We start from the raw sequence: 18,767 nt of genomic DNA, 5'->3' as shown, positions 1-18,767 counted from the left end.
ATTTAGCCCTAACATTTCTATCCCACCAATTATTCAGCTTGCCATTCCCCATGAAAGTACACTTAAGAATCAAAGGAAATGTACTGACATTCATTACTGCTTGCCCAAAGTATTGGCAGTAAGTGGATAATTAATCCCAAGGCAACTAAGGTAAAAATCTACATGGAAGCTTTGTAGTGTGAAATATCTCAAAAGCAAAGCCACAGGCTCTCTCTCCATACCAAAGGTGCACTTTACCTGAAAAGTGTTTCCCTCAGGATCCAGAACCTCACAGATAACCTCTGAAGTATGCCTCATGATGTACCTGCCAGATCGCAGCTGCTCACGCTTTTGAAAAGGATAGTATATATTACTGCTTGATTCATGGCAGTACATAGCTGAACAATCCTTGTCAATATAAAGAGAGCCTGTGTTTGGAGGTAACACCTGAAAGAGTAACAGAAGGAGAGAAATTATTAAAATTTTCTTGTTCAATATGTGGGACTTGGAAAACCATTTTAGGAAAAAGAATATCCATTGATCCTAGTCACAAAGTGTGTTTGCAGGAGGAAAACATTAACCAAGAGAGAACTTAAGGTTTGGAAAGGGCTACTTGATAAAGAGGCAAACGGAATAGTTAGGATATCATTTCTCCTGTATCCTCATATCTTATCTGCTCACTTTAATATCTCTTCTAAGTAATTGTCTTATGCCCCCTTATTTCTAATATTTAACATATTTTAGCTGAGGTTATATACATGTTTGGCCCTATTCGTCCTATTCTAAATGTTTGGGGTTGCTCATGATCTTGGATAAGAAGCATCTCTGAAAAGGTATAAAACCGTGCGATAAGTGCTCTTGGAAACTCATCTCTCCTCTCTCTGGTGGCTGACACAGTCCTTAAGTAATAGACTTCATGTAATGAATTCTGGTTCAAACAGATCTTTTTCTGAAATATAATTTACATATCATAGATTTACCCTTTAAAAGTGTATAATTCCGTGGGTTTTAGTATATTCAAAAATGTGTGAAGCCATTATCACGAATTCCACAACACTTTTATCATCCCTCAAAGAAACGCTGGTCCCATCAGAAATCTTTCTGGATCACTAGGCCTTAGGCCCTGGCAACCACTAATGTACTGTCTATGGATATACCTATTCTAGATACTTCATTTAAATGGAAGCATGTACTCTGTGGCCTTTTGTGTCTGGCTTCTTTCAGTTAGCACAACGTTTTCAAGGTTCACTCATGTTATAGCACACAGTACTTTATTCCATTTTATGGATAAGTAATATTCCATTGTATGGCTATATCAGATTTTCTTTATTCACTTATGAGTTGGCATCATTTGCGGTGTTTTCAGTTTTGCTATTATTAAAGATGTTGCTGTAAATATTGTGTACAAGTTTTTGTGCAGATGTACGTTTTCTCTTGGATATATATCTAGGAGTGGAATTGCTGGGTCATATGACAACTAAGTTGACCTTTTGAGGAAGTGCCAAGTTGTTTTCCAAAGTGACTATACCATTTTCCAAGTGACTAACCACTTTCCAAAGTGACTTATACTATCAGCAGTTTCTGAGGGTTCCAATTTCTCCATACCTTTGCTAACACTTGCGATTATCTGTCTTTTTGATTACAGTTTTCTAGTGGGTGTGAAGTGATATCTCATTGCAGTTTGCGCTGCAGCTCCCTCACAACTAATGATGTTGAGCATCTTTTCTTGGCTTATTTGCTATTTGCATATCTTCTTTGAAGAAATTCAAATCCTTCGCTCATTTTAAAGTGGGTTATTAGTCTTTTTATTGTTGAGTTGTGAGAGTTCTAAGTTGTAGGGTACTCTGTACATGAGACCATTATCAGTTATATGATTTTCAAATAACATCTTCTATTCTGTAGTTTATCTTTTCACGTTCTTGGTGGTGTCCTTTGAATCACAAACCTTTTTTTGATTTTGGTAAAGCTTGTATGTTTGGCATCATATCTAAGAAACTATTGCCTAATCAAAAACATGAAAATTTATATCTATGTTTTCTTTCATCTCTCACTTCCAGCACCTTCCTTGCCCCATAATAATCTACACTGGATGAAGAGGTGGAAGGATAACATTATCAGAAGAGATGAGAGGGATAAACTGACTTCAGCAACTTTCACAGTAACAAATGTTTGCCAGTGAGATCTTTGTATATCATCTTCTAGCTTTTAGCTCTCAGTATCTAGTGACATTGTTTGCAATATCTTTGCTCTAGTGTCCTTTCTCCAGCAAGTGAAAAGCTGAAAGCAAGTCCTTTTAAGGCTAAAGGAACTGCATGCTGACACTGGATGGTTGTCTTTAAAGGGGAAATGCAGAAAGGTAGGGAAAGGTGCTAACTGCTCCTCCTTGGCCTTCCAAGGACAGAACTTTGCTTCAGCTAGGAGAACTGCCCTCCAGGGACCACACACACCATGTGCTCCATCTTGTCCTGCTAGGACTTTGAGTAGAGTAGTGAGGACTGACTGGAGGTGGGAAGGATGGAGAATGAGAATGAGGGTCGAGGTGGCAGGAGGTGAAGCTAGTCTGTTAGGCACAAGCCAAATCATCTAAGTGTTTCTAACACCCACAGTGCCTAGCACATAAGAAATCCTCAACTAACACATTTTGGTTTATAACCTTGGTCCAAAACTACCAAAGTTTTTCAAAACAAGCAGGACAATATTTTTCTGGCATGGGATGTAAAAAGGAATGAATAAATAAGAGTTTGACAAGTATATTCTAAGATGTTAGTATTATAAGAGAAAGGAAAGCAACAGCAGTGTACATTGCAGGCATTTTTACTGCTCCAGAGAAGTGGGTTTTCTCAGCTGAATAGACACTCATCTTTGGCACTTCTCATTTTCCTCGTAGACCTACCTGGTATGTTCCCTGTGGCTTTGCAATAATAGTTGTTCCATCTCCAAAGGTGGCACAGCAGCTACTGTCCTCACAGTTGGCGATAACAGTGGCATAGCGTGAGCTTTCTACCCGCATACACTTCACCTGCCTGGTGACAGTCCGAGGATCCTCGGCTATAAGAAAATGCAAGTTAAGCAGATCTGATAGGATGCAGACATTGCAAAACAGACCTCAGCCTATTGATTTTGCTGCTGTTTCCCGGCTATCTGGATTCCCCATGGAAAAAACACAATTGTAAAGTCTAGAGCAAGTACTGAGAACTCCACAGGGTTGGAGTGTGGCCTGCTGTTCTTGTCAATTCAGAATAATTCTTCCAGAAAAAATCTTCTTAATTTAGTATGCTGTCTTATTCTCACTATTTATTTGTAGGAGTTGAGAACATCTGATTTTTCAACTTGAAAAATTGAAAAGCATAAAATATAATTTAAGCACTCAGATATTCATCAATTAAAATTTATACTTTTTAATACATATGTAAAATAAAAATTACAGATAAAATTGAAGTTTCTCCTTATATCTGGGCTTATTTCTATCTTGAAATTCATTTTTATACTTTTATGTACATATATATCATGAACAATATAAATGTGTGTGCTTTAAATGTATGTAAGCTATATGTCATTCTATGTATTTATGTAATTACTGTACTGTCATTCTACACCTGCTTTTTTCATTTAATACAGTTTCAAGACCTCTAACCATCTTGATCTATATGTATCCATCCATCTATCTATACATATATGTGTGCATAGATATATTTATTTGTGTGTGTATGACTCCCCTTAACAACCTTATAGTATTATTTTGTAGGAATTTACCACATTTTGTTTTTCTATTCTGCCATTGATGGACATTTATATTTTCCCAATATTTCAATATTATACTCAATGCTGCAAGTCACTCCTCTGTACTTGTTTCCTTGTGCAAATGTGTATGAATGTCCCTCTCTCTATAAGCAGAAATAAAGTTAGTGCATCATAATATGATATGCATGATTTTGTGGGTGGGTTGGGGAGATGTAGGTCAAAGCATATAAAGTTACAATTATACAATTATGTAAGATGAATAAGTACAAGAATGTAATGTATAGCATAAAAACTATAGTCAATAACTTGTATTGTATAATGACAATTTTCCAAGAGTGTAGACTTTAGGTGCTCATAGCACACACACACACACACACACACACACACACAAACTATATGAGGTAAGAGATATATTAATTTGCTTCACTTAGTCCACTATGTATATGGATATCAAAATATCATTTTGTACATCTTAAATATAACCAATAAAAAACATTGACATTAAGGAAAGGGAACTCATGGAATAACTTCTCATTAAAAATATTTCTTAAATTCAGGTTCAGAAGAGCGGAAGGCTTTTAGAGTCTTTGAGCAGGTTCCAGTTAATTAGCAGCTACAGTTTCCTTTTTTCTGATACCACCTTTCTGACGAAAGACATGCTGAGACTGAAGACCTATCTGAGGTCACCTATTTATGCAAATTAGATGCCTTGAGGATCAAAGGAAACATCTGAAAGCTAGTATCTAGGACAGATGAATCATGGTTATTAGGTTTTAGTTGCCACCAATCAAAGACTATTACTAACCATCAGCTAACTAGAGCTGTTATCACTCCCATCTCTGTTGAGATAATGATCATAATAAAAGGTCCTAATGCATCCTCATATTCATTGCAGCATTATTCACAAAAACCAAGATTTGGAATCAGTCTACCTGTTCACCAATGGATGAATAAATAAAGAAAATGTAGTAAATATAGGCAATAGAATACTATTCAGTGTAAAAAAAAAAGAAATCTGTCATTTGCAACAATATGGATAAACCTGGAGGACATTATTTTAAGTAAAATAATCCAGGTACAGAAAGACAAATAGCACACTTATATGCAGATTCTACAGAAGTTGAACTCATGCAAGTAGAGAGTAGAATGGTAGTTACCAGCCATCGGGGTGAGGAGTTGGGGAGATGTTGGTCAAAGGATATAAAATTTCAGTTATATAAGAGGAATAAATTAAAGAGATATACTGTATAACATGGTGACTATAGTAAATAACATATTGTATTTTGAAAATTTCTAAGAGAATAGATTTTAAGTACTCTCACAACTAAAAATGATAAGTACAAAGAACAAAGCTGGAGGCAACCGTGCTACTCAACTTCAAACTATACTACAGGACTACAGTTACCAAAATGGCATGGTACTGGTACCAAAACCACAAAACAGACACATAGACCAATGGAACAGAATGGAGAGCCCAGAAATAAAGCCACACACCTGCAGTCATCTGATCTTAAACAAACCAACAAAAATAAGCAAAGATGAAAGGACTCCCTATTCAATAAATGGTACTGAGATAAATGGCTGGCCATATGCAGAAGATCGAAACCGCACCCCTTCCTTACACCATATAGAATAATTATCTAAAAATGAATTAAAGAATAAATTTGTAAAACCCAAAATTATAAAAACCCTGAAAGACAACCTAGGCAATACCATTCTAGACATAGGAACAGGCAAAGATTTCATGACAAAGATACCAAAAGCAATTGCAACAAAAGCAAAAATTGACAAGTGAGCTCTAAGTAAAACAAAGAACTTCTGCACAGCAAAAGAAACTATCAACAGACTAAACTGACAACCTACAGAATGGGAGAAAATATATACAAACTATGCATCTGACAAAGGTGCATCCATGCTAACATCCAGCATCCATAAGGAACTTAAACAAATTAACAAGCAAAAAAACAAACAACCCCATTAAAAAGTGGGCAAAAGACATGAACAGTTTTCAAAAGAAGACATAAACGTGGCCAAAAAACACATGAAGAAAAGCTCAACATCACTGAACGTTAGAGAAATGCAAATCAAAACCACAATGAGATACACTCTCACATCAGTCAGAATGGCAATTATTAAAAGGCCAAAAAGTAACAGATGCTGGCCAGGTTGCAGCAAAAAATGAACGCTTATACACTGCTGGTGGCAATTTAAATTAGTTCAGCCACTGTGGAAGACAGTGTGGTGATTCTTCAAAGACCTGAATACAGAAGTACTATTCGACCCAGCAATCCCATTACTGGGTATATACCTAAAGGAATAGAAATCATTTTACTGTAGAGACACATACACACATATGTTCACTGTAGCACTGTTCACAATAGCAAAGATATGGATCAACTTAAATGCCCATCAATGGTAGACTGGAGTAAGAAAATGGCATACATATACACCACGGAATACTATGCAGCCATAAAAACAAACGCGATCACATCCTTTGCTGGAAAATGCATGGAGCTGGAGGCCATTACCCTTAGCAAACTAACACAGGAAGAGAAAACCAAATACCGCTTCATCTCACTTATAAGTGGGAGCCAAATGATGAAAACACACGGACCTATAGAGGGGAACAACAGATACTGGGGCCTACTGGAAGGTAGGAGGAAGGAGAGGATCAGAAAAAATAACTAATGGGTACTAGGTTTAATACCTGGGTGACAAAATAATCTGTATGGCAAACCCTGTTACATGAATTTACCTATATTACAAACCTGCACATGTACTCCTTAACTTAAAAGTTTTAAATAAATGAATACATAAATAAAACACACATACACACACACAGACACACACGCACACACAGTGAGGAGTGTGTTGGCGAAAGTTTTGGCTGCTGGGTGCTGCTGGTCGAAAAAATTTTCTAAGAAAGTAGATAGATTTTAAGTTTTCTCACAACTAAAAATAAGTATCTGAGGGTAATGCATATGTTAATTCGCTTGATTGAGTCATTTTGCAATGTATACATATTTCATCACATCATATTATTTATTATATATATACACACAATATCTGTCAACTAAAAGAATAAAATTAAATTTTATAAAGCAAATAGCAAAATAAGTAATGATGATAATAATAATAATACCAAATCCTTATAGACCCTGCTTTGGATTGCATGGGTTTTCTTTAGTTGGCTAACTTTACCAAAAAATTATTTTTCTTATGCGTATGTTCAGCAGTCAGTGAGGATTCTATCTAACTTATGCTAAAGAGTTATAAAATATTGTCATGTACTCAGAAAATAAAACATACTTGTTTCTTGATCATCTGGCAGAATAATTTGATCTTCATAAACTTGATAAAAGGTTGTGATTCTGGTACCATCAGCATGATCCACTATCCGAGTACCATCTTTCCTTTCAACTATGACAACTTTGTCTTCTCGAGTTGTCATAACCTGAACATGAAAAGGCAGGACATAATCATTTGGCCACATGGTTAATCCCAAGTGTACTTATTTTTATCCATTGAATACAAAGATGGCACCATCAAAGTCCTAGTTATTTATTTATAGGCAAAAGTTTTATCTCATCTACCTGATCTAACCTTCATAACAATCTTGGCAGGTACCCTCATTTCATAGATGAGGAAATTTAGGCTTAGAGAAGTTGAGAAGCTTGCTGAAAGTCATGCAGCAAGTAAGTATCAGGGCATATTTGAGGAAACACTTAACATCTGGACTGGGTTAACCCAGGTCTGTCTGGGAAAATGACCACAGGCCCTGTTTCCTTGGAAACTACGGAGTAATGATAAATGCGGCATATTGTGGCTGCCTTGTGTGCTGTGAAACCCCTGCTCTGCAGAACTTCCCCAGATGGGGTGAACAGCAAGATGGCCTGCAAGTGTCGGGCTAATGTCATCAGAGCAGTATTTGAAGATTGGTGGGGGACAGAGGCTGTAGCCTCTCTGTGTCAAGTTGACCTGTGCATGTATCTGCTGCTCAGTGCCGCTGCATGCCTGTGAGCTTGAGGGGTATGAGAAGCGGTGTGCGTGGGTTGCTGCTCCTGAGCTCTGCACTGGGTTGACTATGGCTCTGTTGTGTTTGCCTCATAGTTCAGCTTTTACCTCTGCCCATTACTGCTTTCTCCTTCCTCCTTTCACATATATGTCTCTATTAAAATCTTGCACTTGGGACTTCACCTCAGTGTTTGCTTCTGGAAAGCTCAACCTGCAACTGCAGTGCTGTAAATTGCATAATGCATATTTCAATCATTGGGCATTTTCTAAACTGTTCTAACTCTAAGGAACAGAATGTTTCACTGAAGGTCTGGATGGACGTGACAGTGAGTTTGCTAGCTGTTTTCTGAGTCCAAAGTCTATGGCTATTGGGAGCAGGTGATTTTCACCTTCTTAGCTCTTTATGGTAGGTGGCAATCACTATTTAAGAGAGAAACGAATGCCAATCATTATTTTAGGTTCTTACCATTGGCACTTTGAGCCAGGAATGTATACTAAGAAATACTGCTGTGTAATGTGGTGGTTGAGAGCATGAGCTCTGGGGTTAAGCTGAGTTTGAATCCCGACTCCACAAATGGCTGGGTAGACTTAGGGATGTTGCTTAACCTGTTTGTTGTGTGGTTCACTCATCCACAAAATGGAGCCAATACTAGTATCTTCTTGGAAATGTTATGAGGGTTAAACGAGATGATGCTGGTAAATTGTGTCACACTTGGCCATCATGTTAGTAATTATTGATAGCGGTTTTGTATCTAGCGGAGATATTTACATATTATGATTTAGAATTATTCAAACATTTCATAACACCACATAAACAGTGACATTTTCTGGTCACCATAGAATAGGATAATCATTCTTAGTGGTGGCAATAACACAGTAACAAGGATACTTCTGAATGCCTGTTAGTGCCAGGTCTGGTACTAATCTTCTCAACAGGTAATGACTATTATCTCCAGTTTATGAATCAGAAACCAGATGAGAAACTTGCCAAAAGTTATACATCTGGTAAGGACTATGGCTAGGGCTTGAAACACAGGTCTGCCTCACCCCAAGGGCAGTGCTCATTCCTTTAGAATGTAATATTTCATGTCAGGGGTTGTGAAAATACACACCCATTTTCAATTTTGCTTCATATGCCAGTTTCTTGAGATCTGGAACACAGTGGTGGGGTCTACATTCTGGCTCTACCATTTGCTGTGTGACCTTGGGCAAATTACTTAACCTCTCTGTAGCTTAGTTGCCTCATCTATAAAACGGAAACAATAGTAGTTTGTTGTGAGAATTGAGTGAGTTAGTATATGGAAAATGCAGAGAACAGGGCCTAGTACACAGTGAGTGCTCAGTAAATATCACTATTATTGCTCTTATTCTGTTGGGCATTTGGTGTTTAATTCATGCTTGAATCCAGGTTCTTGGATGTTGGTTCATGCTTCCAAAATGGTGATAGAGATGAATGAGGGAAATCAAAAGTTAACAAAGAAATGTTAATCAAACTTGCATATTAAGCCAAATAATCTACCTCAGGGGCCGAATTAAAGTGAGTTATTTGAAGGAACTGAAACAAACATTAAAAAACCTCAGGAAACAAATGAACAAAAACCTTTCTGAGATCATATGTACTTTGAGTCTTACAAAAAAAGGCAACTAGCAAACAAAGTAAGAGATTATAAAAATATTTCAGAAGTAGGCTGAAGAGGAAAAGATATTTGGTTAGATAATGTAATCCATCTTAATAGCAAGCAGACATTTTGCTTTTTACAGCAGCACATGGTTTTAAACAAAGGTAGGAAGTTCAGATACCAGAGTTAAGGCACTTAGGAACTTCTTCATTTTGTTTAGATTCACAAGGTGCTGCAAATCTCCATATAAGATGTTAGAGGAATAGCTAAGGAATGGAAAGAGCTCAGTTTTTGGTCACAAACAACTGGCTCTAATCCTGGCTTCAGCACTTTCTGAACATGTACTCTTGATCACATTACTTAACTTCCTAAGGCTCAATTTACTCATCTGTGTAATATACATTTGGTGTGAGGGCTGAATGAGATGTGTATAAAAGCCCCCAAAGAAATCCTGGTACATAGAGGGCCGGGCGTGGTGGCTCATGTTTGTAATTCCAGCACTTTAGGAGGCTGAGGCGGGCCGATCACCTGAAGTCAGGAGTTGGAGGCTAGCTTGGCCAACATGGTGAAAACCTGTCTCTACTAAAAATACAAAAATTAGCCGGGCGTGGTGGCAGGTGCCTGTAATCCCAGCTACAAGGGAGGCTGAGGCAGGAGAATTGCTTGAACCGGGAGGTGGAGGTTGCAGTGAGCCAAGATCATACCATTGCACTCCAGCCTGGGTGACAAGAGCAAAACTCTGTCTCAAAAAAAAAAAAAAAAAAAAAAAAAAAATCCTGGTACACAGAAAGTGCTATTGTTCATTCCAGGAGTTTTGCTTTCATATCATAAACAGAACCATTATGTTCTGTACCACTAATTTGTCATGTATTCTTATGCTACAAATAAAGTTTTGGTAAAGTTTCTCTACAGTTTTGGATTCTTGAGTTATTTAATGTGTGTCTTATCTCTTTCAATATACCATAAGTTTTTCAAAATCAGAGGATCATGAACAAACTTCTTTCACCAACTGCAAGTGGGCACAAATAAGTAGTAATGAGACACTCACTTCCAGAAGCCTCTCACTTCCAGAAGATAAGACATTTACACACATACATTCAGCATAAAGAAACACACGATGACATCATTAATCACATATATCTTAAAAGTGGCATAGAGAACTCATGAACTGCTGCTCACCTCAAAAATTGGCATTTTGTTCTGACGTGGTTGTGCCCACAACACACAAAAATAGTCCTTAATGATACTCTCCATTTGGCAAATACACCACAAGATGTTTTTAGATTTTGGAAAATGAATCCAATCATCCATCCATCCACCCATCCATCCATCCACTACTTAACAGACATTTATTGAAAAAATATTATCAGTTAGGCACTCTTTTTGGTGTTGTTTCAGAATTCTAATGACTTAGAAAATTTTGCAATAAACAATAGTTTGTCATACCGTTCCATTGACAGGATCTGTGGCCTGAAAGGATAACAATGGGGCCAAATCTGCTATTCTTTCTAATCCTTTAGTGCCAATCCGATTTCCTTCAGGTGTGGTTGTAAACCAGGTGCCTATGTGAACCTCCACAGGAGTTACAGTTTGAACTGCCTCTGGAGGAGGGTCATGGATTTCACCCTTATGGGCCACTGATGGCTGATTTTTGTGACTTTTTCCTGTGAAGTTCAAGTAAAATCAAACAACAACAATATAACTATAATATCAATTATATGCATCATTCATTATGTTTTGACACAGTACAAACTACCTCAGATACTGTGGCATAGACAATTCTAAGTGGTATTCATCAATTATATTATTTCTCAATACGGAAAAGTATCAGGTTATGAATAGCTTAATTTTGGCACTTAAACCGTGGCTAAATTCCCACCACTTTCCCCCAGACATACACATGCTTACACAGCTCACTGTCTAGGGCACAAAAAATATTCTGGTCAACTTCTGTACTCTTTTGGGTCTTGCATACTTCTCTCTGGGTCCCAGATTTTGGGTTTTGTATTCTGGTTTTTAAAGCCTACCTTTGCTCTCGCTTATCTGTCAAACTTTCAGACTCCTTTTGACATATTGGACTATAACAGTTACTAAATTTTTAACTCTTGATTTCCCTGATTTTGCCCTTTTGTCAGTAATAACATGAAACATCTTTCTTCAACCCTGGATCTGGGAAACCTCACCAGCCACGCATATCCCAGGGGAGAGGAATTTGTGCAGTTTAATTAGTACATCAACAATTGTCTGATACATTTTCCTCTCCATTCTCTACCTCCCTACTGATTTGGAACAGGGGGAGAGAACCGAAGACACCTTCATGGAAATCCTTGACCAATATTTCAATTGCTCTATCAGGGTAGAAGTACTCCATTTCCATGAATAATAATGAATAATCTGTAGATGAGACTTGACAGTGTTATCATATCTCAATGATGAGGTAAACTCAGACCCAGAAACAAATTGCAAGTAATGATAGTAAAGGAATGTTAACTCTTGGAAGATTCTCCAGATTCAAACCATGAAATGTGCAGCAGGGCATGCATCTCGGCCTAACTAATAGGGACTCAACTAATGGGAAGAACCAAAGGCAGATAAATCAGGTTGAGCCTTTTCATTGCCCTAAAATTTAATTTGGACATATTTATACTTCTAGAATATTGGTAGAGAGTGAAAATGGTATCGCTTTCAGAATAATTCCTCTAGAAATAGTAGGAAATACTTTAGGAATTATCTTTTTTTCTACATTCTCCCTTTTTCTCCTGTTTCCCTCCCCTCTCCTTCTGTTCTTGTTACTTTTTCTAATCAAAAAAGGTGAGCTATGGAAAGGGCATGCCAACATAAGGAATATAAGAAATACAATGGGGTAAAGAATAGCATGGTATAATCAGACAACTACTAGCAGACCAGTTTGACCAGATGATACATTACAAGCAGATTTTGGTTGAGAGAAGGGACAGGAGAGGCAGGCACTGATTCAATTGAGGGGACTTTAGCAGTATGTTAGAGACCTTGGAATTTTTCCTACAGGTGATATTTAATAACTAAAGTGTTATCAGAGAGAAAGCGAGGTATTTGGAAGATTAGTTACATGCTTTTGGCAGGAAGATAAAAAATCAATACTAATAAAAGCAGGAAGAACAGTTAGAAGGTTTTAAAGTATTAGAAATTCAAGTTGGCAGAAGAGATAAACAAGTACAATTTTGATACAAATGTATATTGGGGAATAAATTTGGATATGAAAGGATGAGGATGGCGGTGAAAGGATAAGAGAAAGAATCACATGCAGATCCTGAAATCTTAATCAACTATTGTCTTCCATTAAGTATATAGGTCAACAAAGCAAACTGGCCAAGGATCAGCTCAAAGGTAAGAGGAAGGAAACAAGCAGGGTTGGAGTTCCATTTTCAGGAACATCACAGACTAGATACCAATAATTCCACTGAAAAGAACCATAACTGCTAGAAAACATCTTTAAATCGATCTTCTTGAAAGTGTCTCTGAGCTGGCAACTATAAGTAAGAGCAGCACAAGCCATGGACTAAGTAAATGTAGGAGGCCAAAGAGGTAAAATAGCTCTGAAGTTGGATTTTGTCCAGTGGGTTTTTGTCAAACTGCGTGATTCTGAGTATTCGTTTTCTTAGCATTGTGGGACTTAGGCAGAAATGAATGCCAGAACCTGCACAATCTGGATGGAAGGTTTGATATGAGGCCCTCAAATGACTACACTCTCAGACTAAGTGTGAATTATTAACAGAAATCATTCGTGTCTTTTTCCCACCCCACTCTAGAACTGTCAGAAAGCTTGCCTGTGTTCAGACTTGCTGCTGAGCAGAGAAAACAAGAAAGTACTTAAGAGGTTGTATAACCACAGTAGAACCTTAATAGGTTTGAAGTGAAAATTCACACCACTTGAGTGGCACCCCCAGAAATTCCTTAAATTAATAATTTAAAGTGATCCCAGACTGTTGGTTCCCCTATCAACTGCTAAAGTCCTTTCTGAAGCCAAAGTCCTTTATAAAGAAATGCACTATTGGCCAGGCACAGTGGCTCACACCTATAATCTTAGCATTTTGGGAGGCCAAGGCAGGAGGATTGCTTAAGCCCAAGAGTTTGAGACTAGCCTGGCCAACATAGTGACACTTCATTGTTACAAAAAAAAAAAAAAAAAAAAAATAGCTGGGCATGGTGGTGCATGCCTGTTGCGTGGTGGTGCAAGCCAACTTTTCAACAGCAACATTGGAAGCAAAAGAATATAAAGGACATTGTCAATGTACTGAGAGAAAATATCTGTAAGCTAGAATTCTATACCTAGTGAAATTATCTTTCAAGAATGAAGACAATCTTTCAAGAATGAAGACAACATAAAGACATTTTAAGAAAATATTTGGTATATAATAAATGGACTAAAACATCTAAAGACAAGTCCCAGCTACTCTAGAGGCTGAGATGGGAGGATTGCTTGAGCCCAGGAGGTTAGGCTGCAGTGAGCTGTGATCATGCCACCACACTCCAGCCTGGGTGACAGAGTGAGACCATGTCTCAAAAAAAAAAAAAAAAAATGCACTTTTATACCAGCTCAAGAATTTAGAATTAAAGCAATAAGAAAAAATTATCGTGGGAGGAGGAGCCAAGATGGCCGAATAGGAACAGCTCCGGTCTACAGCTCCCAGCGCGAGCGACGCAGAAGACGGGTGATTTCTGCATTTCCATCTGAGGTACCGTGTTCATCTCACTAGGGAGTGCCAGACAGTGGGCGCAGGTCAGTGGGTGAGCGCACCGTGCGCCAGCCGAAGCAGGGGCGAGGCATTGCCTCACTCGGGAAGCGCAAGGGGTCAGGGAGTTCCCTTTCCAGGGGTGACAAACGGCACCTGGAAAATCGGGCCACTCCCACCCGAATACTGTGCTTTTCCGACGGGCTTAGGAAACGGTGCCCCAGGAGAGTATAGCCCGCACCTGGCTCAGAGGGTCCTACGCCCACGGAGTCTCGCTGATTGCTAGCACAGCAGTCAGAGACCAAACAGCAAGTCGGCAGCGAGGCTGGGGGAGGGGCGCCCGCCATTGCCCAGGCTCGCTTAGGTAAACAAAGCAGCCTGGAAGCTTGAACTGGGTGGAGCCCACCACAGCTCAAGGAGGCCTGCCTGCCTCTGTAGGCTCCACCTCTGGGGGCAGGGCACAGACAAACAAAAAGACAGCAGTAACCTCTGCAGACTTAAATGTCCCTGTCTGACAGCTTTGAGGAGGGCAGTGGTTCTCCCAGCACGCAGCTGGAGATCTGAGAACGGGCTGACTGCCTCAAGTGGGTCCCTGACCCCTGACCCCCGAGCAGCCTAACTGGGAGGCACCCCCCAGCAGGGGCAGACTGACACCTCACACGGCCGGCCAGGTACTCCAACAGACCTGCAGCTGAGGGTCCTGTCTGTTAGAAGGAAAACTAGCAGAAAGGACATCCACACCAAAAACCCATCTGTACATCACCATCATCAAAGACCAAAAGTAGATAAAACCACAAAGATGGGGAAAAAACAGAGCAGAAAAACTGGAAACTCTAAAATGCAGAGCACCTCTCCTCCTCCAAAGGAACGCAGTTCCTCACCAGCAACGGAACAAAGCTGGACGGAGAATGACTTTGACGAGCTGAGAGAAGAAGGCTTCAGACGATCAAATTACTCCGAGCTACGGGAGGATATTCAAACCAAAGGCAAAGAAGTTGAAAACTTTGAAAAAAATTTAGAAGAATGTATAACTAGAATAACCAATACAGAGAAGTGCTTAAAGGAGCTGATGGAGCTGAAAACCAAGGCTCGAGAACTACGTGAAGAATGCAGAAGCCTCAGGAGCCGATGCGATCAAATGGAAGAAAGGGTATCAGCCCTGGAAGATGAAATGAATGAAATGAAGCGAGAAGGGAAGTTTAAAGAAAAAAGAATAAAAAGAAATGAGCAAAGCCTCCAAGAAATGTGGGACTATGTGAAAAGACCAAATCTACGTCTGATTGGTGTACCTGAAAGTGACGGGGAGAATGGAAACAAGTTGGAAAACATTCTGCAGGATATTATCCAGGAGAACTTCCCCAATCTAGCAAGGCAGGCCAACATTCAGATTCAGGAAATACAGAGAACGCCACAGAGATACTCCTCGAGAAGAGCAACTCCAAGACACATAATTGTCAGATTCACCAAAGTTGAAATGAAGGAAAAAATGTTAAGGGCAGCCAGAGAGAAAGGTCAGGTTACCATCAAAGGGAAGCCCATCAGACTAACAGCGGATCTCTCGGCAGAAACCCTACAAGCCAGAAGAGAGTGGGGGCCAATATTCAACATTCTTAAAGAAAAGAATTTTCAACCCAGAATTTCATATCCTGCCAAACTAAGCTTCATAAGTGAAGGAGAAATAAAATACTTTACAGACAAGCAAATGCTAAGAGATTTTGTCACCACCAGGCCTGCCCTAAAAGAGCTCCTGAAGGAAGCGCTAAACATGGAAAGGCACAACCGGTACCAGCCACTGCAAAATCATACCGAATTGTAAAGACCATCGAGACTAGGAAGGGACTGCATCAACTAACGAGCAAAATAACCAGCTAACGTCATAATGACAGGATCAGATTCACACATAACAATATTAACTTTAAATGTAAATGGACTAAATGCTCCAATTAAAAGACACAGACTGGCAAATTGGATAAAGACTCAAGACCCATCAGTGTGCTGTATTCAGGAAACCCATCTCACGTGCAGAGACACACATAGGCTCAAAATAAAAGGATGGAGGAAGATCTACCAAGCAAATGGAAAACAAAAAAAGGCAGGGGTTGCAATCCTAGTCTCTGATAAAACAGACTTTAAACCAACAAAGATCAAAAGAGACAAAGAAGGCCATTACATAATGGTAAAGGGATTAATTCAACAAGAAGAGCTAACTATCCTAAATATATATGCACCCAATACAGGAGCACCCAGATTCATAAAGCAAGTCCTGAGTGACCTACAAAGAGACTTAGACTCCCAAACATTAATAATGGGAGACTTTAACACCCCACTGTCAACATTAGACAGATCAACGAGACAGAAAATCAACAAGGATACCCAGGAATTGAACTCAGCTCTGCACCAAGCAGACCTAATAGACATCTACAGAACTCTCCACCCCAAATCAACAGAATATACATTTTTTTCAGCACCACACCACACCTATTCCAAAATTGACCATATACTTGGAAGTAAAGCTCTCCTCAATAAATGTAAAAGAACAGAAATTATAACAAACTATCTCTCAGATCACAGTGCAATCAAGCTAGAACTCAGGATTAAGAATCTCACTCAAGCTCTCCCTCTCCCTCTCCCTCTCCCTCTCCCTCTCCCTCTCCCTCTCCCTCTCCCTCTCCCTCTCCCTCTCCCTCTCCCTCTCCCTCTCCCTCTCCCTCTCCCTCTCCCTCTCCCTCTCCCCTTTCTTCAGTCTCCCTCTCCTTCTTTTTTTGGTCTCCCACTATTATCGAAGCTGGACTGTACTGCCATGATCTCGGCTTGCTGCAACCTCCTTGCCTCGGGCTCCTGTGACTCTCCTGCCTCGGCCTGCCGAGTGCCTGGGATTGCAGGCGCGCGCCGCCACGCCTGAATGGTTTTTGTATTTTTGGTGGAGACGGGGTTTCGCCGTGTTGACCGGGCTGGTCTCCAGCTCCTGGCCTCGAGTGATCTGCCTGCCTCGGCCTCCCGAGGTGCTGGGATTGCAGACGGAGTCTCGCTAACTCAGTGCTCAATGGTGCTCAGGCTGGAGTGCAGTGGTGTGATCTCGGCTCGCTGCAACCTCCACCTACCAGCCTCCTGCCTTGGCCTCTTAAAGTGCTAAGATTACAGCCTCTGCCCCGCCGCCACCCCGTCTAGGAAGTGAGGAGCATCTCTGCCTGGCCACCCATCGTCTGGGATGTGAGGAGCCCCTCTGCCCGGCCGCCCTATCTGGGAAGTGAGGAGCGCCTCTGCCCGGCCGCCCATCATCTGGGATGTGAGGAGCGCCTCTGCCCGGCTGCCACCCCGTCTGGGAGGAAGTGAGGAGCACCTCTGCCCGGCTGCCCCGTCTGGGAGATGAGGAGCACCTCTGCCCGGCCGCCCCGTATGGGAGGTGAGGAGCGCCTCTGCCTGGCCGCCACCCCGTCTGGGAGGAAGTGAGGAGTGCCTCTGCCCGGTTGCCCCATCTGGGAAGTGAGGAGCGCCTCTGCCTGGCCGCCACCCCGTCTGAGAAGTGAGGAGCGCCTCTGCCCGGCTGCCACCCCATATGGGAAGTGAGGAGCGCCTCTGCCCAGCCGCCCCTTCTGGGAGGTGAGGAGCGCCTCTGCCCAGCTGCCCCGTCTGGGAGGTGAGGAGTGCCTCTGCCCGGCTGCCACCCCGTCTGGGAGGAAGTGAGGAGCGCCTCTGCCCGGCTGCCCCGTCTGGGAGATGAGGAGCACCTCTGCCCGGCCGCCCCGTATGGGAGGTGAGGAGTGCCTCTGCCTGGCCGCCACCCCATCTGGGAGGAAGTGAGGAGTGCCTCTGCCCGGTTGCCCCATCTGGGAAGTGAGGAGCGCCTCTGCCTGGCCGCCACCCCGTCTGAGAAGTGAGGAGCGCCTCTGCCCGGCTGCCACCCCATATGGGAAGTGAGGAGCGCCTCTGCCCAGCCGCCCCTTCTGGGAGGTGAGGAGCGCCTCTGCCCAGCTGCCCCGTCTGGGAGGTGAGGAGTGCCTCTGCCCGGCCGCCCCGTCTGGGAGGTGAGGAGCGCCTCTGCCTGGCCGCCACCCCGTCTGGGAGGAAGTGAGGAGCACCTCTGCCCAGCTGCCCCATCTGGGAAGTGAGGAGCGCCTCTGCCCGGCTGCCACCCACTATGGGAAGTGAGGAGCGCCTCTGCCCAGCCGCCCACTCTGGGAAGTGAGGAGCGCCTCTGCCCGGCCGCCCACTCTGGGAGGTGAGGAGTGCCTCTGCCCAGCCGCCCCGTCTGGGAAGGGAGGAGCGCCTCTGCCCGGCCGCCCCGTCTGGGAGGTGAGGAGGGCTTCTGCCTGGCCGCTCCGTCTGGGAAGGGAGGAGCGCCTCTGCCCGGCCACCCCGTCTGGGAGGTGAGAAGCGCCTCTGCCCGGCCGCCACCCCATCTGGGAGGAAGTGAGGAGCGCCTCTGCCCGGCCGCCCCGTCTGGGAAGTGAGGAGCGCCTCTGCCTGGCCGCCACCCCATCTGGGAGGAAGTGAGGAGCGCCTCTGCCCGGCTGCCCCATCTGGGAAGTGAGGAGCGCCTCTGCCTGGCCGCCCCGTCTGGGAGGAAGTGAGGAGCACCTCTGCCCAGCTGCCCCATCTGGGAAGTGAGGAGCGCCTCTGCCCGGCTGCCACCCACTATGGGAAGTGAGGAGCGCCTCTGCCCAGCCGCCCACTCTGGGAAGTGAGGGGCGCCTCTGCCCGG

At 42.2% G+C, this 18,767-nt stretch overlaps 1 protein-coding gene across 9 annotated transcripts in view; it reads right to left on the bottom strand.

The window, feature by feature from the left end:
* The window catches only part of SPAG17 (sperm associated antigen 17), a 248,047-nt gene that overhangs the window by 51,471 nt on the left and 177,809 nt on the right, over window positions 1-18,767 (bottom strand). For all 9 annotated transcript variants that reach the window (XR_008512558.1, XR_008512547.1, XM_054528865.1 and 6 more), the window contains 4 exons: window positions 10,800-11,017; window positions 7,030-7,174; window positions 2,873-3,027; window positions 238-426 (listed from right to left, as the gene is read on the bottom strand). Coding sequence is in view for 7 of the 9 variants with exons in the window: in XM_054528865.1 (XP_054384840.1) it covers window positions 238-426; window positions 2,873-3,027; window positions 7,030-7,174; window positions 10,800-11,017 (707 nt within the window). In the remaining 2 variants the exon portion in view is untranslated. The remainder of the gene's footprint in view (window positions 1-237; window positions 427-2,872; window positions 3,028-7,029; window positions 7,175-10,799; window positions 11,018-18,767) is intronic.

This window comes from Pongo abelii, chromosome 1, assembly GCF_028885655.2.
Source record: "Pongo abelii isolate AG06213 chromosome 1, NHGRI_mPonAbe1-v2.0_pri, whole genome shotgun sequence".
NCBI classification, from domain to species: Eukaryota; Metazoa; Chordata; class Mammalia; order Primates; family Hominidae; genus Pongo; species Pongo abelii.
This window is presented reverse-complemented; position numbering and strand designations above follow the sequence as displayed.